We start from the raw sequence: 19,565 nt of genomic DNA, 5'->3' as shown, positions 1-19,565 counted from the left end.
TTATGGAGGGAATATTATCTAATAGAGCATATTCGCTGAAGTTGTGTGTTTTAGTGCCTATTTAGGACTAGAGCACTCGTGTCTGTCTTAAGCTCTAACCTACAGCAGGCATTAATGCAGCTTAAAGCAAAGCTGCGACGATAGCTACCTTAAGTAAGTAGCTATTACAGGTGCCTAGTGCCACTCTTGATATCAAATAGCTACATCAGCCATCATTCATCTATCTATGCCCTCGGAATCTCCGTTCCACTTCGATATTTTCCAATATCACCAAAATTCTCACGTCTCATTTTTTCCGTAACGCCCTCATATACCTGCAATCGGGTTGCATACGCATCGTGCCTCTTCCTCGAGCCCCGCAGGTGCCCAACTCCCACCTCATCTCATTCACTCGCACAGGCGAGTCTCGCCCAGCATGACAGAAATATTAGCACAGACGCCTCCTATTCTACACGGTCCTTCGGATAAGGAAAGGAAGTATGATCGTCAGCTCAGATTATGGGCTGCTTCAGGCCAGGCTGCCCTGGAATCTGCAAATATCCTCTTAATTAACTCGGGGCCCGGTACGGCTGGCATCGAGACTCTGAAGAATCTCGTCCTGCCCGGTTTGTCAAACCTTTCGCTCCATATTTAAAGTCTTTTGTGAGAGCTAATATGTTCTATCGCTCAGGCATTGGAAATTTTACCATTGCCGACAATGCCGTCGTTCAAGAGGTAGACCTCGGCGTCAACTTTTTCTTGGATGAGTCCTCACTCGGCAAATCGAGGGCGCAGTGCTGTACTGAGCTACTGCTCGAGCTTAATCCAGAAGTCAACGGATCTTGGAACTCCACAGTGACAGTGCGTTCCTAGTTTGATTGTTATTTCTTTGCATTTTCATGATGAAGTGTGTAGCGCTAAGTTCTTCTAGGATACCGCCAGCCTCCAAAAACTACTTGACGTACCAGAAGTTTTCACCATGATTATGTATAGCCTTCCTTTACAGCCGGAAATGCTTCAAGCCATTGAGGCATACGGCCATCAGCATGGTACTCCCCTTGTTGCTATCCACTCCGTTGGATTCTACTCCTACTTTCGAATTGCACTACCGGGCACATTTCCCATTGTTGATACTCACCCGGACGAAACTGCTACGACAGACTTGAGACTCCTCTCTCCTTGGCCGGAACTCTCTGAGTTTGCTAATGAAATGACCAAAGACATTGATAATCTAGAACACCACGAGCATGGCCATATTCCCATGGTTGTGATTTTGCTCTACTACCTGAACATCTGGAAAGAAGAGCATAACGGCGCCTATCCAACCGCTTACAGCGATAAAACAGCATTTCGGGAGCTGGTATCCAAAGCAATGAGACGGGATAATCCCGAAGGAGGAGAAGAAAATTTTGAGGAAGCTGTTGCTGCCGTCATGAAGCACGTCGTTGCCCCATCAATCCCTTCATCGTTAAAGCAGGTTTTTGAGTACGAGCACAAGGATGGACAGCAGTCAAAATCTAGCTTCTGGATCATTGCCGAGGCCTTGAAGGGATTTTATGCCGAACACCAACGTCTACCTGTGGCTGGTGGCTTGCCTGATATGAAGGCCCAGTCCAATGTTTACATCCAGCTGCAGAATATTTACAAGGACAAAGCTCGGCAAGACGCAAACGACATTTTTGCCAGAGCTCAAAAGATCTCAGGCGGCGAAAATATTGACCGGGAAGAAGTAGAGCTGTTCTGTACGAATGCTCGGTTCATCAAGTTAATTAATACCACGGGAGAGGAGCCACCAAGCATTAGGCAGATTATAGGTAAGTGACATGGCAATCCCCAATCACCTACCTTGCTTTCTAACAAATAGCTTCGATCAACAGAGCGAGAACTTGGCAACGACGAAATCGCCGCTATCGCCGGACCAGAAATGCCAATGTCACTAATCTCCATCTACCTTGCCTTGAGCGTATTGTCATCTACTTCGGCCGTCTCAGCTGATGATATTATTGCTGCAGTTTGTGAAAGGGCACCTGCTCTCAAGAACAACGAGCGCCTAACTCAGGTAGCCCAGGAGCTGTCGCGAGCTGCTAGTGGAGAGCTGCACAACATTTCTGCCGTTATTGGAGGCATGGTGGCACAAGAGATTATTAAAATCATCACAAAACAATACATTCCGATAGACAACACTTGCATATTTGACGGAATCGAGAGCCGATGCCAGGTATTGCGTTTATAATGTTCATCTGGACCCTGAATTTAAAAACGCAAGGCACGGCTGATGTAACAGGACTGGCGACAAACCAATCGAAATGGAGAGTATGCTCAGGGCTATGAGCAACAATTATAGCCAGCTTCAGAAGTGGGAAATCATCTTTAGGGAAATTCTAGGAGCTAAAGATGTACAAAATCATATTGTATGGTAGCAAGACAGCGATGGCCGTACCCTTTCTTCGATAGGATCGTAGGGGCAGGATATTTTCTCAAAAAGAGACGTAAAATAAATTCCGCCCACATCATCAGATTCTATCATAGTAACCACATCAAATACTACAACGTGAGATATTTTGTATCTTGCGTCCAGAGTCACTCAACTTGCGGAAAGGATAAAGATCCCTCAGCTATGACGGGCAAGTGTTGACGCACCCATAAGTAAAACTCACCAAGTAAGAGGTTCCTTCCTAGGAAGAACTTCGCCAAGATAAGGCGATAGATTGTCCAAAACGTACCTAGGACTGAGATGGCCAGGAAGGAGCACCGAACAAGGCACCTCAAAATCTCCCAAAGCCGCCCGACTACTTACAATGAGGCTTTATAATCTTTTCTTTTTCGACATCCTTTTTGCTTTGGCTGATTCTCAGAGAGCTGCCCATCAGACCGGAAGATTGTTACAGCCGTGCTTTTCTCGATTAATATCCATCCATGCACCGAGCTAAAATTCGCTCGGGATATACCACAAGTCTCAATTCCAAATGGAAAATACACTCCTCTGTAACAGTCTCAAGTGCAGAAAGGAGCTTACCGACCGGGCACTCGTAACGACTTGCAGGTTGGCTTATCAATGGGACCTGCAAGTTTACATAACGCGTGCTGACGACTCGTTCGCTATCTAGTCACATATTTTGCCTCGAATGCGTTCAAAAATCTGGCCTCGTTGCCCAAGGGGACCAAAGATGCACCATTTGCCCTGTATGCAACGTTCAGCTACCTAAAGAGGAAGACGTCGCTCTCATCAGCTTGAATCCTACAGAAGAATTTAAAACGTGCGTTCTCAGTGGCTTGAGTCCCAACATAATCATGGAGTGTGCTGGACGAGCCATCAGCTTTTGGTCATATCAAGCTACTCATGATTTATACTATCAACATCACCTATACAAGTCGCTCAAAGACAAACACTCAGCATTGTGGAATCGATACGATCAAGTAAATAGAGATTCGTCTGCTGAGATCAATGGCTTATACGAGAAGCTGAAGAGTCAGTAGCCTCCAAACCATCTCTCTTCTGAGTCCCATAAGCTTACCAACATAGACGTGACGGCATCACGGGATGCCTTACAGCAAAAGAATGGCGAACTCGCAGGAGCTTATCAAGACAAAAGTCGCAAGCTGTTTCAAACGCAGGAACTTTACAACAAAGTCAAGAAAAGGGCCGAGTTGAGTCAAATTGAGCAAGCGGCTTTCGACGCTGTAGACAATTCCACTAGATCGGTGCCCCAAACATCAACCAGCAACCAAGCGCCCAACGTATTCCGTTCACACAGCTTAAATGGCGATAACGAGCGCAATTTCCCTCTCAACCGTGGGCTAAGATTCGACGCCACTGATTTTGTCACGGTCCCGCCTGGGTCGAATGTACAGCCGTACGAGAGTGAGAGTCGCTGGCCAAGAAAGAGGCCTCAAGCTTATGGTGAGGCATATCATACCTGTGGATTTAATATCGGTTTAACCCGTAGCGATGATAGACCATGTCCCGGAAGCTCGATCATACCGTCAAAGCGCAAGCGGTCGACTTTCTGCAGAGATTTTTCGCCCTAGTGTCCCCAATAATATCGAATTGACTAGAGGGGACGACATGAGGCCGTCGGGAGCGAGTTCTCCAAGTTTCCCCCAGCAGCCTAATGGATGGGCTGGTGTTGGCCTCACATCTGGGTTAAAGATTGGACAACCGGCTGGTCATTCTGGACTAAATGGATCGTTAAAGGGTCTCTGATAGGCTGACCTTGATTATGAGAGGTGAAGCGTTGGCCTGGTGATATTATCTTTGTGACAATGATATTTATTAGCGATTTCTTTGAGACGAACCGAGATTGAACAATTTAGTGCTAGTGCAGCAAAAAAGAGAATACATCTACTTTGAAAGCAACGTGAACAATGTTTTACAAAGATTGGCTCGCTTTCTATAGTTCGCTAAGTGAACAAGCTCGCAAACGATCATAAGAGGGGCCAGCGACAAGATGCATATTAAATATGTGGCTCTTTCCCTCCATCTCTCCCAAATACTTCAGAATCAACACATTTTCTAGCCATGTGTTTCGAAATGATGGAAAGCGAACGATATCTACGGTGGAATCCACCATCTCTGGGGCACATTTCCAACATTGCACCTCTCTCACAAAGGCTCTATCGGTTCGCCAAAAGGGTATTTTCTAATATTGACTTACACAGGAAACGAGAAGAGGGGCTCAACCACATGTACAAGAAACAACGGGCTACTGATGCAAATGCTAATAATACGCCACGGCCCGCAGGAGACGAAGATAGAAACTCTATCCCAGTAAACGTAGTCAATCACCTGTTTTTGGCTCAGCTCAACTTCCCAGGAATGGATCTAACAGCTCTTGCGGTATATGGCACCAAAGGCATCGTGCTGGACACAAAGAAGCTGGACATGAAGAAGCTGGGCAAGCCGAGAGAGGCGCTATCTTCGCACCCGCCTTTCACGATAAGACGACTGCCAGCTGAAAGCAAGAATCGTCATAAATACAATGTGACGAGATGTGATGCGACTCTAGCAAAACACGGGCAAAAGCTCGTGATGCGTGGGGTGCAGGGCCAATCATGTCAGCGTAGATGTGCGGTTTGACTCGAAGCGGACATGAGCTGCTGCATGAGACTTCGTATTCTATCTTTAGGAGTGGTGACGAAGCAGGGATGGGGATAGCATGGCGTGGATGGCGTGGAGGAACCTGAAAGATAAGCGGGAAAAGTCTAGATACTTTGCGCGTCTTGGGGCTGTCACTCTGTTTCAAGTACAGAGACTGATCTGCGCAATTCTCAGCATGGCGTAAAGGTACCCCCGTGTGGCGCGGGCCGCCTGGCTGTGCGTGAGACGTCCAGAGCCTGTGAGTGGCCCGACAACTGCGAGTCCGCGTCAGTACCGCCAACGCTGGACTTGACATTTTTCGCAACTTTGCAGCATCTTGTCGCACCACAACCGCTGCACCGTCTCTCGTTTCAATCACTTGGTCGTTCAACCTCGATCCCTGTCTGGCCTCTGTGTTGCCGTTTCCTTCAATTCGAATCGCTCGCTAGCCCTTTTCCTCTTCTTCTGCTTCTAATATACCCCTGCATTTTGCTGCTGCTAGTCCAACTAATCCTACGGCTTTCCTTATCGAACCCCCATGATTGCGCCGTCTCCAGAAGCCTCCATTCCTCAGCATTAATCCCACTTCTCTTCTGGGGCTGGCCGAGAGACAAAGATTTCTTACCGACTTTCTTGTCCGTCTTTTGCGACCTTGTTCCTCATTCTCCCCCCCCCCCCCCCATTGACGGAGCCGCAGCTGCGCAAGTCGATCGATCCCTCGCTGCGCATTCTTCTAAGCCCCAGCCCAATTAAACAACAAATAACAAGGTGCCACGCGAGACTCGAGCTCATTCCCGTGGCCCGCATGCTCTGATGGGTAAACCGCGACTCCCGCATATTCAATTTTCGTAGAAGCTCGTTGGAAGAGGACGAGAAAATAAAGAGAGGCTTTTGGTTTCGCTAATGCGATGTGATTGCGCAGGTCAATACGGTGTAATTCTCGATGCTGGCTCTTCGGGGACCCGTGTGTATGTCTACAAATGGAAAGATCCCGCCAAGGCCCTGAAGCAGGCTTCTGCCTCGGAGGGTCACATATTACCAAAGTTGAAACTCCGTAAGAGCAAGAAGATTCACCCGGGAGTTTCTACGTTTGCCGAAAATGTCGCCTCCGTCGGTCCCGATCACTTAAAAGCACTTGTCCAAACAGCCCTCAACGAGATCCCGGCATCGCAGGTCCCCGAGACGCCCATTTTCCTCCTCGCAACAGCCGGTGTTCGATTCCTACCCAAGCACCAGCAGACAGCGCTGCTGGACGGCATATGCACATATCTCAAGGCCAACACGCAATTCCAGCTTCCCGACTGTGCGAGCAATATCCAAGTCATCTCGGGCGAAACAGAGGGCTTATATGGATGGATCGCTGCCAATTACCTGCTTGGAGGCTTCGACAAACCCGACGAACACGCACATGGCAAAGGCCACCACACCTATGGCTTTTTGGATATGGGCGGCGCATCCGCGCAAATTGCTTTTGCGCCAAACTCGACAGAGGCAGAAAAGCACTCCGATGATCTCAAACTAGTTCGACTGCGACGACTAGATGGCTCTCCCGCTGAATACAAAGTGTTTACGGCTTCTTGGCTAGGCTTCGGTGCCAACAAAGCACGAGAAAGATTTGTTACGAGTCTACAGGAGCAGTACGGCAGTGCGAAGGGCGATATTCCGGATCCTTGTCTACCAAAAGGTTTGCGAACCACGCTCTCGGGCGAGCCTCTTTCTGGCAAGGCATCAGACGATGCGCTTGTGGGCACCGGCATGTTTGAAGAGTGCCTACGCAAAACCTACCCATTGCTTGGCAAAGATGTTCCATGCGACGACGAACCGTGTTTACTTAATGGTCAACATGTTCCCGCAATTGACTTTGATGTAAACCACTTCATTGGAGTTTCCGAGTATTGGCACACGACACATGGCGTCTTTGGCCAAGAGAGCAAAGTCTACGATTTGATTGCCTACGAGCAAGAGGTCAATAATTTCTGCAGTCAGGATTGGTCAGTCATCGAAAACGGGCTTGACAAGCGAAAAAAGACTTTGGAAGAAAAGGCCGAGAACGCCCGAGAGGCCTGTTTCAAGGCGTCTTGGCTGATCAATGTGCTATACGAAGGCATTGGCATCCCCCGCATTGGCTTAGGAGATACTCCCAGCCACAAAGTCAATGCAACCAAAGCGCTGGAAAAAGCTAGAGACAAGGGATTCTTGGACCCTTTCCAGCCAATTGATACGATTGGCGGCGTCGAAGTCAGCTGGACCTTGGGCAAAATGGTTCTCTACGCCGCTGGACAAATTCCCCCCAAAGAGACACCGCTTCCTGTTGGATTCGGAAGCAATACAGGATCAGAAATCCCTGCTGATTTTGAATTTGCCGGGTCTAAGCCACTATTTTCAAATATCGGCGACGACTATGACGATGACGACGACGACGACATTCTTACGGGTCGGTCTAAGCCATTCTCCAGCCTGTTAGTGGTGATGTTGATCCTGTTCCTTATTGCCTATCTCTTAAGGAAAACCGAAGTGGGCTCTAGGGTGATTAACAAGTTCCGGCGTTACCGCAAAGCCAGGAGCTCGTCTTTTGTGAGAAGACTCTTTGGCAGAAACTCTACGCCATATGAGAGAATAATGGAAGAAGGCGGCGATGCGGCAGAGTTTGAACTTGGAGGCACAGAGTCTGACGAGACTGATTGCTCAGACGGTGGTGAGGTATCAAGATCCGTACGAGGTTCTCGCTTAGCTGGACCGAGATTGAATTTCGAGCGATCTGACGACCTCCGACCACCGTCAGTAATGGACAGGCATGGCCTTGTTGTACGAACCGAGAGCTGCGAACGACTTGCCCCTTCACTTCAGATGCTGAATGCTGGCCGTCGCAGTAGGACTGGCAGTCCGACACGGCTGAAGAATTCGATAATACCCCAAGAGAGCTAGTAATGGTTGTAGAGGACGAGGACAAATTCTCCGAAAAGAAAGTCATGATTATACGTTGGACATGTCAAAAGCTCATACGGGATCTCACGTTGTCAGCTCCGCTTTTTGCACAATAGCCGCCTTGTTTTGGAAAAGATGTATATAGGGGTCTTGGGTGGACTGTAATAATGCCTTCAAGCCGGCTTGAGGAAAGATTGCTCATTCAGAGCGTAATGAGAAACATAATAGATAGTATAGAGATTTTATTTATAAATCCAGTTTTATATAAGCTCGAAATAGGCTGCAAAAGTCGATGCAAAAGCCGGCTATACCTGGCCCCCAAATTCGTGACTCGATAAATAGGTACCTGAAGGATATCCAAAAGAATAAGGTTCAGGTAGCTTGGCCAAACTACCTATGGTCAATTAAAGTCAGAGCCTAGATTGCTCAACAATAAGGTTCAAGATACAGTTTCCACACCGAAGATGAAAGTTCTACGTCAATGACTCAAGGACGCAACAGTGGGGAAGCCAACAATAAGGAAATCAACTGCAGCAGGTATATAAGCCCTTGGTGATTCCCTGGACGAGGGATGAAATCCTTATTCATCGTAGAAGAATTCTCAAGCATGCAGATCAAAATCAACGATCCAACACGCACACCATTAACTTCAAACCTAAGCTGATTAAGATGGCCAAGGGGGACCAAAAAGAGACAGCAACGACGTCTATAATCGGCAAAAAGAAGGCGGAAGCAAAAGCCCGAGCTGAAAAGGAGAAGCTACATTGATATATAAAAGGGATATATTATGCAGCATCCCAATTTTGTTATCCAGCACCCCAGCTGTTGCTACTGCCTCTACTGCCTCTACTGCCTCTACTGCCTCTACTGCTTCTACTGCTTCTACCGGCTCAAGTATTATCCAGTGGTTGAATATTTTATACGTGCGCTGACTGCCTTGTTAAATCACGGCCGGGGTGCTGGATAACGAAACTGGGATGCTGAACAACAGTTCCCTTAAAAAACCAAGAAGTCACGGCAATAGGTAGCATATCTCTCCAAGTCTAGAGGAAATAGATAGTATTATGTTTTTACATCAGACACTTAAGTTACGGACTCTTATCCTAGGCTGTGCAGCTTATTTTTACACTGTAGCTTTTGTCAACTGTGAGATACAGATATTGCCAGTCCCTACCTAGACCTTGATACGTGTATGGCGATATAATGGTACAGAGGGAGCCGTGATATTGAGAAAGATGAAATTACTCTACGCTACAAATCCAAAAATTGGAGAAAAGCAAAGGCTGAGAAGATGCAAATGAAGCAGATATAAAGAAGAAAAAGAATTATATCAATCGGCCTGCCTCTCGAGGAAGCTAGGATCTGAACGAACTCGGGATTCGAACTTGCGCCACCAATCTTCAAAGGCCCGGAGAGGAACAACCTCGACACCGCCGGGGCCAGCAGTCCCGCTGAAGCTGGTGAGGAAGTTGAAGGCGTTTTGGATGATGCGCTGGGCGAGGACGGCGGTTGTTGTTGACGTCGCACCTGATGCGCCGCTACCGCTGTTGGAGGCCTTGTTGGCGGCGAGCTCCTGCAGTCGCGTGCCGACTGAGTCGGCAGACTCGATTGAAACACCAATCATGAAACCGCTGCCGCTGGCGTCGGCGCCGATCTTGAACATTGCGCTCTCCTTGCCAGGGCCGATGCCGCCCAGGAAGCGGAAATCGGGCGTCGTGTTGGCCTGTGAGGCGGCGGCGACATCGCGGACGGTGGTGAGATATATGGCGGCGGCGGAGTTCTCTGGCAGGACGACGTTTGGGAGGAGGAAGACGACGATGTGAGAGAAGGGCTTTGTCGTGGGAAGGGCGTAGAGGAATGAGGTGGGGGATGGCGCTGAGGTCGGCTCGGTGATGAGAGGCTGGCCGGCGGGGACGATGCCGAAGAGAGGGCCGGACATTGTTGCTGTTTTTGCTGTTGCTTCTAGTCGTTTGTGTTGTATTGTCTGGTATTGTAGTGTGTTTGGCTGGGTTGATTGTTCGAGTTGGCTGTTGTTGGAGCTGTGTGACACAGCTGGTGTGATCTGATGACGTGGGGTAGTAGTTTGCGATGCGAACAAGGATTAATCGGAGGTTGTGGTGGTGCTGGAGCTGGAGCTTTAGCTAAAAAGAAATTGTGGGAAAGGCAAGGAAGAAATTGCTACTTAAGGCAGTTAGTCACAAGTGGGAACCAGGAAAAAATATAGTTTAACTGCTGGGGAAAATGATGGGAAAAAAAACTATAGGACGGTTGGAAGGAATTGGAAGGAAGGCTTTAACGCTGCCTTGCTGCAGCAATAGCAGGTCACCCTATTACTCGTACCAATGACTACAACCTAGCAGTACTTCTCTTCCTTGCGCTGTTGGCAGGTAGATCCAACTTACCCTCGGTTATAAACCCAGTATTCTTGCTCCTCACAATCCTTCCTGCGCTATTAAATACCTGGAGGTGATTTGATTGCGGGCCTTTATACTAAAACATCTTCATTTACCAGTACGTTTGTTGATCATTCACTTTCCTTTGCTGTTTGGTTACTGCTGGTAGGATTCCCTGCCTGCTAGCTGCAGATGGCTGCCTGTTACTATCTGGAAGCAACTCGTAGCACTTCTCATGAAAACTTGGATCCTTTTCTCTTGTGTCAAGCGGCACTAGGGCGTCTTGACGGTTGAAATGTCATATTCTTAGCCAGCAAGAATCTATCAAAATTTGCAGATCTTTCTTTTGTCCCACCTCATGACGTGCTAAACGAGTACAACCACCTCTAATCGTATATCTAGAAACTGTTCGAAGCACCAAATAATAAGCCTTCAGGACTATCCTGTTCTCACATAATCCACTATCCACCATGAAGTCTAACCTTGAGCTGATTGCTGCTACGGATAGGTGCGTTTGCTTCTCACTACTCTCAGCTACAAAGGAGCTGGAGGGAGCTGTGGAAAGAAGAGGAAGCTCTATTCAACCAGTGGCAGGACTCTTGATAGTATGCTAGTCACTAACTCACCACCTCTGACAGGTTTCCGTACGATGATGAGCAAACTGTTGAGGCGAAGAACTTGCGGGATAGCCTATTCAAGCTTCTCTGGGAAGATGAAGATGGGCAATATGCCATCGGCTATGTGCCAGACTGGGTTATCAAAGAGTTATCCCAAACTCCAGAAGATATCCGTGGCGACATGAGTTTAAACATGTCAGACCGCACTGTCATGCTGTTTAGGACGCCACAGACGGAAGAGGAGCGAACTCGTGCTGTGACAAAATTAACAGGCCATTGGCATAAAAATGCCACGTTCAAGTCTCTCAAAGGATGGCGTAACGAGCTCTGGCCGGTTTATGGCCGAAGGGGAGAGCTTCTCTTCAGCGTGGAAAGGGCTGCTGTCGGTCTATTTGGCGCCGCGAGATATGGAGTACACATGGTTGCTTACGTTGAGGATCCAACTGCTCCTTACGGCATTAAAATCTGGGTGCCAAAACGAGCATCTGACAAGTCAACTTTCCCTGGCATGCTGGATAACACTGTGGCTGGTGGTCTGACAACTGGCGAAGACCCCTTTGAATGCATCATCCGAGAGGCTGATGAAGAGGCAAGCCTTCCCGATGCATTGGTTCGTAACTCTGCTATATGGGTCGGCAATGCCACATACATCTACATCACTGAGGCTAAGCATATTGGAGAGGATGGTTATATTTATCCTGAATGCCAATGGGTTTATGACCTTAAACTACCTGCCGACGTTATACCTCTTCCAAAGGATGGCGAAGTTGAAGAATTTCGGCTGCGCGATGTGGAGGAGATTAAGAAGGACTTGGGAGACGCAAAATTCAAGCCCAACTGCGCTATGGTAATGATTGATTTCTTCATTCGTCATGGCATTCTGACCGAAGCCAACGAGCCCGATTTGGCCCTGATCAAGGCTAAAATGACCCGAGAGCTCCCATTCCCTGGTCCACACCAATCCAACTGGCCAGGTCATATTACTGAGTCAGCTGAAGTAGTATAAGGAAGCTGTTGACCAATATCTCTCTGTCTCTTTCTTGGCTCTCTCGCATGAAATGATATATATGGCGCTGTGCCCCCCTTCCTCTCTGTTATAGCTTCCCTTTAGCTTTTCTCTTTTGTCTAATGCCAAAATGTCGGGCTTTTTGTGCCTTCTCGATGTGACTTGATAAATTAAAGGCGCCAGCTGTCCATGTCTGATGTAACTTTTATTCTCCCTCTCACGGCTCCCCTGTTTGTAATGCAATGACTCGCTCTGCTTCTTCGTTTACCGCTTGATCAACAGATAGACGTTGTCAACTCGCAGTGGTGTCAGCTTCTTAACCGGTCCCTTCAGTGCCATGAGCAACCCGCCGAAGGAGACGTAAGCGTTACTAAACGTAGTGAAGCACACAGGGTTAGCAATCAAATTCTCTCTTTTTCTCTTTTTATCCCACGCAGAGAATGTTGTCACTGGTTATGGACGGATCTTCATACATGGTGTTGCCATCAAAGGTCTCCTCAAACTTATAGATCTTTCCGTAGCATACATAGTCGTAGAGGTCGGCGAGGGTCGCTGGCGCATCGCCGGATTTGCCAACGTCTCTCCAGCCCTTGTCATCCTCCTTGCTGCCATCTGGTGATAATGTGGTGGTAAGAACAACGTGCAGTGTGTCTCCCTCGTTGCAAGGGAATAATTCGATGTTGATGTCCAGTTCTAGCAGGGTCTGGGAGTCGATGGACGTGCACATGATGCGTGCGACTCGGTCATATTTTTCTTGGTTGTAGGTGGTGACGGTAAAGCCTTCCTCAAAAAGAGTGGCATCGCCACTGCCGCCGCCAGACATGATTGTAGAATTTGGAATTTTGGTTTTACGATTGGTGGTGTATCTGTTAATATGCAGAGTCTCGAAGAGATCGGCTTCGATTCGTATGGGCGTAGGAATCGATAGGTAGTATAGCCTGCTTTTCTTTGGCCTCGAAACTTTTGAAATCGTTCTAGAAAATATTCGGGTTGGAGGGGTGTAGCTCGGATAGATGCATATATGTGGCTGCGGCACCAGTGGATCGGGGCTATTAGCATCGATAAAGTATGATAGCTAGATGAAGGAATGAAAGCACCGAGATCGACTGCTACTTTCGCTTCGCTAATATTTCTGAGACGAAAACTGTATTTTATCAGAAAAATTACTCGGTGCTTTTACAGATTATACGCCGAAACCCCTTGGCTTTACAAGAGCAGTGGATATAGTTGACGAAATCCATCCATTTTTTGAGTCAAACGCCAAAAAAAACCTTAGCATGTCCTTTCGAAAAAGGAATACCGTAATTGGCATCGCTGGGACTACTCCAGAACTGCATCGAGCCAAAGTATCAGTTCCAGGAACCCGACCTTCTCCTCATGATGGAAGGCTCACTACCTCTACTGGTACTTCATCCTTGGACCAGCTCTTAGCAGGCCATGCTGGACTACCTATGGGAACTTCTCTTCTTATTGAAGAGTCGGGAACGACAGATTTCGGTGGGATTTTACTTCGCTATTTTGCTGCCGAAGGATTGGTTCAGGGTCAGCATGTGCATGTCTTGGGATTTGGGGATCACTGGCGACGTGAGCTTCCAGGGCTGGCAAGCGAGAGTCGATCCAAGGACTCTAGCAGTTCCAAGTCTTCAGACAGCAAGATGAAGATTGCTTGGAGATATGAGGCGTTGAGCAGCAGAACCACACCCTCACGCGGTAAGGAATTCCTCTCTTTGTCCAGGTGCAACTCATATACTAACAAAGTACAAAATAGGACCCTCAATATCAGACTCGGCAGAAGGCATAGCTCCATTCTGTCATACCTTTGACCTCTCAGCTCGCTTGGAGGACAGCGTTGCCCAGGGGCAGTTCTACACTACACGTGGCGGCGGCATGGATCCAACACAGTCACCATTCCGGCGATTCATCAGTGACATCACAACTAGATTGAAGAGCTCACCCCCAACTTCTATTCACAGAATCGTCATCCCAAGCTTACTATCACCAACGATATATCCGCCGTCAGCTTGCCGGCCACAGGAGATATTGCAGTTCCTGCATCACATCAGAGCTTTGCTACGGCAGTTCCCTTCAAGGGTTGTTGTAATGATGACGCTTCCTGTCTCGCTATATCCCCGTTCGACAGGTCTTATTCGACGAGCGGAGCTTCAATGCGACGGTGTCGTAGAGATGATACCGCTTCAGCAACAGCCACATCACCCTGTTGACCGAAACTCGTCAAATGAGAATAAGGCACAGGGACTCTTTAGAATCCACTCTCTGCCTGTTTTCCATGAAAAGGGAGGAGGTCTGGAAGGAAGCTGGGTGAAGGAGGACATGTCCTTCAAGCTCAGTGCTTCAAGCGGCCTTATTATCACACCTTATAGCTTGCCGCCATTATTAGATGAGGAGGGCCCTTCAAATGGGCCATCGAATGAGAGCAAACCAAAGCTTGATTTTTAGCTTTGAATATCTTCTCAATTTTACCTTTTTTGCCTACGCCTATAGACTTTACGTGAGATCTAGTATGCTGGTGAGTTTGACGAAGTATAATATGCACTTAACCAGTACTAAGGGCCGCTCAATGCGGAATAAGAATTTTTAGTGGATACTTATTCCTCTACTGGGGCATAGAGCTCTCCCCCACCATACTAGATCCGTATTTTTTAGTATAAGAGCTACCAAAAAACTTGAGTTCTTCCTTTCAACCTCTTCAAATCTCTCTTTCTCAATCTCCTCATTCGAAAGCTGGAGAGGCTAAAGAAAGAGAGACTGGCAGACATGCAAGGTAAGCAATCAATTTTGTGCAATTTTATAGCATTCAAACACCTCTTTGGAGTTTTACATGATTATTCTTTTTGAATATCTGTCAATCCCCTGAATATATTGATGACAAAATCAAATTTTACGAAGACGACTTATGACCTTTCCATTACACTCCTTTTCATTGAACCAATTCAATTCATCATTCTTTGCAAGCGTGTGAGACTAATCATTACTTGCGTCTACAGGATTATAGCCACAATGGAATCCCCCAAGTTGATTCGCATTGCCAACATCTCAGGGCGCTACCTCGTGTTTGACCCAGACGCCGTGAGCGCGCTCCGCCGCCAGGCAAACACCAATGGCACCTTGGTGGGAACTACTCCGCAGCAGCCAACGCAAAACATATTCTTGGGTTTGCCAATTGAGCTCCGGCCTGAAGAGGTAGACTCTCTAATTCGTACAAACGTCGCGTACGTCGTAGATGATGTGGCCGCTCACAAGTCGGCTCTGCAGTCTCTGGATCCCGACTCGCGGAGGGCCTATGTCAGCTCGCTGCAGCTGCGGAAACAGACTGCGCAAAAGGTGTTTGCCGAGATAAACGCGCAGAAAGCCTCCATAACAACCAGCAAAAAGAATAAGAAAGCGCGTGATTCCAGCTCAGCTGTTCCGTCTGCCGACCTCGGAACAGCGGTTAGTGGTTCCCTTAAATCGGATGGAAATCCATCGCCCCGCAATAGCCAAGTGACTCTGTTGGGCGTCACACCAACATCTAGCATCAACTATGTTTCCCCAGAAGCGAATACATTGCCTGTGGAACCTCGTAACTCAGAAAAAGGATCGTTGTGCCAGTTTATGCTGGGGTCAGGGTATTATATGACCCCGGGACTTCGATTCGGGTCACGTTATAGTGTCTACCCAGGTGATCCTTTGCGTTTCCATGCTCATTTCATGGCAAATGAATACGGCTGGGAGGAAGAGATACCTATCCTTGATATCGTAGGCGGCGGCAGATTGGCAACAGCCGTAAAGAAAGCGTTTCTTATAGGCGGCCGTAAACCGTCTACAAGTCCTGATATGGTCACATCTCCTGTGAGAACATTCAGTATAGAGTGGGCTGGCATGTAGCATGTTAATGTTAATTGATACTATAAACACGAATTCCGCTATTGAAAGGAAGAGTGCATTATATATAATACGACGTCAGTCTAGAAGAAGAAGAGAAATAAATAAAAAGCTGAACTCCAAAGCCAAAGATAGAGCAATCAAGCTGTCCGCCCCAACTCCCAGATATGAATATAAGTAAAAAAAAAAAACAAGAATTTCTCAGCTGTTAAAGCAGTCATGCTTTAAGCCTCGGATGCTACCATATAACATACTCTAGGGAACGTAGATCCGGCTGAAGCTCATGACATCGCGGCGACAGCACACACATTTGTCAAAGTTGTTCATAGCTAGAGAAACACGACAGTCGTCGCACAAGCTGAGACAGCGGCACGGCCACACGATGACAGTACGTGGTGAGCACTGGCATACAACGCAAGAAGGACTCTCTCCCTCGGTAAGCGTCGGCGCTTCGCCTGTCTCAGAGCTTTGCTGGCCATCTTTCCCTGGTGAGGCTTGTCGTTTCGACCAGATCAACTGTTCCAGAAGAAGCTCTTCTTCGTCCGGGCTAAGCTTTGTGAGACGGCCCTGAGGACCGAGATTCTTCAGCTGTTTTCCCTTTGGAGTCTGCACTGTCAGAATTCGTGTCCGTTGCAGCTGCTCCATTCGTCTAAAGCCAGACCTGGTCAAGATGCGGTCGCTTTGAAGATGCGCTGCAAGTCTTTCTGCTTCTTGCCGCTCCTCCAGGCTAGCAGGATGCAAAAGGCGAGCCAAATCACCCATAGCCAGTGGACTATCCAGAAACGGGGTGCCCTCGCGACCGGGTCGTGGTGATCGCTGAGTTGGTGTTCTCTGCCCGCTACCCTCATCTGACATCCAGCCGTCTCTTTCTTCGTCGTCGCTATCGCCTCCATTTGTGGTCATGGTGATTGCGCTGGTATTATCCCAGTCTTCCTCTTCTTCACGAGGCTGATATGTTCCGCTCATATCCTGAGATCCCCACCATCCTCCTTTGAGCCAGTATTTGTATAGATCCTTATCCAGGGCCTCTTCATCTTGGCTCGTACCAACTCGTCTGAATTCAGCCTCGATATCTAAGGCGTCTGTCCTCAGAGTCGCATCTAGATCCAAAGGCTTCGCCGTCGCATCTCTGCTTCCGCCAAGGCCACGGTTTGGTCTTGATGCATTTTCATTCTCAGGAGTCTTCGAATGGCGCGCCAGCCAAAGCAACCATGCAGGGCGAGACTGGATACGGCAGACACCAAGAATCCATAAAAGGGACAGAGCAAAAACTCTTGCCAGCAGCTTGTTAATGCTGATGAGGAACTCCAAAGCGAGAAACCATCTCGAGCTCCTCTCGGAAGCACCGATACCAACTCTAAGCACCTTATCGCCACGGCCACGAGGAATTTTTTGTGCAGCACGCTCTCGGCTATATCCATTAGGGGGTAGAAGAGGCCCTTCTTTAACAGGTATTAGTCCGACAGTGCCGATTTGATCATAACGTGGATCAGAGAGGCCCATGCTTATCCATTGCCTCCGCAACTCCTCCGCTTCTCTGTAACGGGCCTCCTCGAGCCAGGTCTGGCGCTTCAGACTGACGCCACGGTCTTCGTTGAGATAAACAGCTTCACTGGCCATGGTGATAGCAGCGAATCCTGTTCTTAGCAGTGCAGTGTAGAAATCCATCTCTCGTGTAATGCGAAGCTCCGACAGTGAGACATTGGCTTGCATGTTTTCATGTGCATAAAGCAGTCGCTGGCGAAAGTTCATCCTAGATTGTTCTTGGCTGGCTGTCGGCATTGCGGCTGTAAGTAGCAGTGCTAATCCGTATATGAACAGACACATGACAATGCCAACCAGAATCAAGACATGGGGAACAAATCCAATGATGCAGACAGTAGGAAACCTGAAGAATCCTTGAGACGCAATGTTATCAGGCTCAAAAGTGAAAAAGCTCCAGACGAGACTGCCCATAAAGCACAAGGCCCAGAATCCCGTATTCACAAGCCGATACTTGGCTTGAAGGTCAAATAGGCCCAAGACGTGGCTTGTAATATGTGTCATTGACGATAGGAGGGCGATCCATAAGACTTCAGGCGATGTGTTAACACGCCTGAGAATTGCCGATCGTGTCAGAGTAATCGTGTTGCCTTTGCTGGTTGGGATAGGAGGCAGGTTTTGGTATTTGGAAAAAGCGCCCCAACCAAGCTGGTTGTTAATGGCAGCATCCGCTTCAGCAAAGGCAAGTGACTGTTCGAACAGTGTCATGCCCGTCTCGGCGGCAACGGGACGTCCCTGTACAGCACAGGAAAGCGTCTCAAGGAATTGGCTTAGACACAAAGAAGTAAATAAAGGCCACAGCCGAGATAGAGAGCCCTGGAGCTCTCCAGCGGTCTCAGCATCTTGCGGCGGTACCATGTTCACATTAACACAAGACTGTTCATCCGAGGCTCCGAAAAGTAGCGTCGAGCTTATAGCATTCAGATAGGGATTCGCATGAGCAGACATGAGGTCAGAAGTCTTGTTGGAATCGCCCCATCTCAGCATCGAAAAATCGGGTGAAGTCTGGCATTGGATAGACTGCAAAAGGTGGCGGGCTTGGAAGACCAGCAGAATAAAGGGAACGAGTCGCACCAGTAGCCTCACTTGCCAGCGGAGTCGCAATCTCCTGCGAGTGGCAGCAAAGATATGAGTCCGGTTAAGGATAACGGCCATGGCAATGCAAGACAGGGCCCATTTGCTGGTGGCATAGTTGAAGACGCTGCCCAAGCCCCGAACTCCGTCCAGAGACAAGAGCGGCGGCTGCCCTGCCGAGCCTGCCTGGGCGCTGGGAGTTGCTGCGGCATCGACGATATTGCTATAGAGACTCGAGTCGGTGGCAGCGGGAGCGAGAATCCCCGGTTCGGGCATGGCAGACGACATGGCGTTTTGGGCCGGAAGGCCAAGGGCATTGGGAGCTGCCATGAAGGAGCCCAGCTTCATCACAATGCGCGGGCCAGCCTTGACGAAGCCTTCGATCAGAGGTGCATACCGCGTCACGTTGACTGCGCGGGCGAGGGCCGTGAGGTTGTACCAGGCATTCGTCGTCGTCAGGTCGAAATCGCCAACTTGCTGTGTCGCTGCCAGAGGCGGCGCTATTCCGATGCCATCCTGCATGGCCGAGGCCAGTCAAGCGATGGCCGCGCCGGAGGGGAGGTCCGATCGGCCGAGGCACACGAGGCAGCGCGCTTGGAGAGTCCCAGAGGGTGTCGGAAGAGACCAGGAGCGATGGAGTCGCAAGCAGGGCTATCGCAGGTGGATTCGTCGAAGTGCCTCTGGAGAGAAGCCGTGAAACAATCACGTCTCAGCAGAACGCTGAGTGCTTTAGATTATAGTGGGGGATCGCAGTGCCTTGGCGCTACTGCACAGGTGCTGGAGTGCTAGGCCGGGACGTGAAATGGTTCCTCTGGCATTGGAAACTCCGCAGTGGAGGTCATGAGAGCACTACCACATGCTAGATAGATCTTGTAAACATTGAGCCTTGCATCCCCAACGTCCGCAGTACGTACTACCACTAGCAAGGCTTAGTACATGGAGAGGTACGGGTACCATCCCTGTGTCGACATCATGCCTTAGTTCGTGCAAATGCCCAGCCCGGCGCAACAACGCGCAAGTACTGCTACTTCCCACCTAGTCAATCAAGACGCTGAAATATAAATAGCAAT

The 19,565-nt window shown here is 48.7% G+C and overlaps 10 protein-coding genes across 10 annotated transcripts; 7 read left to right on the top strand and 3 right to left on the bottom strand.

Annotated features, from left to right (window-relative positions):
• Positions 1-156: 156 nt before the first annotated feature.
• Positions 157-2,302, top strand: GGI43DRAFT_187341 (uncharacterized protein). Its single transcript, XM_083199898.1, has 4 exons — positions 157-605; positions 671-840; positions 911-1,793; positions 1,857-2,302. Exons 1-4 carry the CDS (start codon positions 416-418, stop codon positions 2,210-2,212), a joined length of 1,599 nt encoding a protein of 532 aa, XP_083057374.1. The 5' UTR covers positions 157-415; the 3' UTR covers positions 2,213-2,302.
• A 478-nt stretch (positions 2,303-2,780) lies between these two features.
• Positions 2,781-4,341, top strand: GGI43DRAFT_187373 (uncharacterized protein). The gene is made up of 4 exons (XM_083199899.1): positions 2,781-3,022; positions 3,087-3,448; positions 3,503-3,880; positions 3,936-4,341. The coding sequence occupies exons 1-4, from the start codon at positions 2,946-2,948 to the stop codon at positions 4,181-4,183; spliced, it is 1,065 nt and encodes a 354-aa protein (XP_083057373.1). The 5' UTR covers positions 2,781-2,945; the 3' UTR covers positions 4,184-4,341.
• Positions 4,254-5,328, top strand: GGI43DRAFT_187380 (uncharacterized protein). The gene has a single exon (XM_083199900.1). It carries the CDS (start codon positions 4,499-4,501, stop codon positions 5,054-5,056), a length of 558 nt encoding a protein of 185 aa, XP_083057372.1. The 5' UTR covers positions 4,254-4,498; the 3' UTR covers positions 5,057-5,328.
• Positions 5,329-5,358: 30 nt separating this feature from the next.
• GGI43DRAFT_413422 (apyrase domain-containing protein) lies at positions 5,359-8,269 on the top strand. Its single transcript, XM_083206905.1, has 2 exons — positions 5,359-5,873; positions 5,979-8,269. The coding sequence occupies exons 1-2, from the start codon at positions 5,870-5,872 to the stop codon at positions 7,979-7,981; spliced, it is 2,007 nt and encodes a 668-aa protein (XP_083057371.1). The 5' UTR covers positions 5,359-5,869; the 3' UTR covers positions 7,982-8,269.
• A 573-nt stretch (positions 8,270-8,842) lies between these two features.
• GGI43DRAFT_413420 (OPI10 family protein) lies at positions 8,843-10,242 on the bottom strand. The gene is made up of 2 exons (XM_083206904.1): positions 10,164-10,242; positions 8,843-10,104 (listed from the first exon to the last, which is right to left on the bottom strand). Exon 2 carries the CDS (start codon positions 9,918-9,920, stop codon positions 9,312-9,314), a length of 609 nt encoding a protein of 202 aa, XP_083057370.1. The 5' UTR covers positions 9,921-10,104; positions 10,164-10,242; the 3' UTR covers positions 8,843-9,311.
• Positions 10,241-12,396, top strand: GGI43DRAFT_187258 (NUDIX hydrolase domain-like protein). The gene is made up of 3 exons (XM_083199896.1): positions 10,241-10,492; positions 10,777-10,882; positions 11,013-12,396. The coding sequence occupies exons 2-3, from the start codon at positions 10,845-10,847 to the stop codon at positions 11,995-11,997; spliced, it is 1,023 nt and encodes a 340-aa protein (XP_083057369.1). The 5' UTR covers positions 10,241-10,492; positions 10,777-10,844; the 3' UTR covers positions 11,998-12,396.
• GGI43DRAFT_187266 (DNA-directed RNA polymerase core subunit RPB8) lies at positions 12,130-12,985 on the bottom strand. Its single transcript, XM_083199897.1, has 2 exons — positions 12,471-12,985; positions 12,130-12,367 (listed from the first exon to the last, which is right to left on the bottom strand). Exons 1-2 carry the CDS (start codon positions 12,818-12,820, stop codon positions 12,262-12,264), a joined length of 456 nt encoding a protein of 151 aa, XP_083057368.1. The 5' UTR covers positions 12,821-12,985; the 3' UTR covers positions 12,130-12,261.
• A 94-nt stretch (positions 12,986-13,079) lies between these two features.
• Positions 13,080-15,198, top strand: GGI43DRAFT_413413 (elongator complex protein 4). Its single transcript, XM_083206903.1, has 3 exons — positions 13,080-13,707; positions 13,766-14,524; positions 14,588-15,198. The coding sequence occupies exons 1-2, from the start codon at positions 13,275-13,277 to the stop codon at positions 14,452-14,454; spliced, it is 1,122 nt and encodes a 373-aa protein (XP_083057367.1). The 5' UTR covers positions 13,080-13,274; the 3' UTR covers positions 14,455-14,524; positions 14,588-15,198.
• GGI43DRAFT_386700 (PAXNEB protein-domain-containing protein) lies at positions 15,016-15,882 on the top strand (the record flags this gene model as incomplete). The annotated part of the gene is made up of 1 exon (XM_083203828.1): positions 15,016-15,882. One exon carries the CDS (start codon positions 15,016-15,018, stop codon positions 15,880-15,882), a length of 867 nt encoding a protein of 288 aa, XP_083057366.1.
• A 126-nt stretch (positions 15,883-16,008) lies between these two features.
• Positions 16,009-19,560, bottom strand: GGI43DRAFT_187164 (uncharacterized protein). The gene is made up of 2 exons (XM_083199894.1): positions 19,410-19,560; positions 16,009-19,354 (listed from the first exon to the last, which is right to left on the bottom strand). The coding sequence occupies exon 2, from the start codon at positions 19,015-19,017 to the stop codon at positions 16,135-16,137; it is 2,883 nt and encodes a 960-aa protein (XP_083057365.1). The 5' UTR covers positions 19,018-19,354; positions 19,410-19,560; the 3' UTR covers positions 16,009-16,134.
• Positions 19,561-19,565: the final 5 nt, after the last annotated feature.

Source organism: Trichoderma evansii (assembly GCF_050947405.1).
Source record: "Trichoderma evansii strain SZMC 28006 chromosome Unknown GGI43scaffold_21, whole genome shotgun sequence".
Classification (NCBI taxonomy): Eukaryota; Fungi; Ascomycota; class Sordariomycetes; order Hypocreales; family Hypocreaceae; genus Trichoderma; species Trichoderma evansii.
Note: the sequence above shows the minus strand (reverse complement) of the source record. Positions and strands in the feature narration are given on the sequence as shown.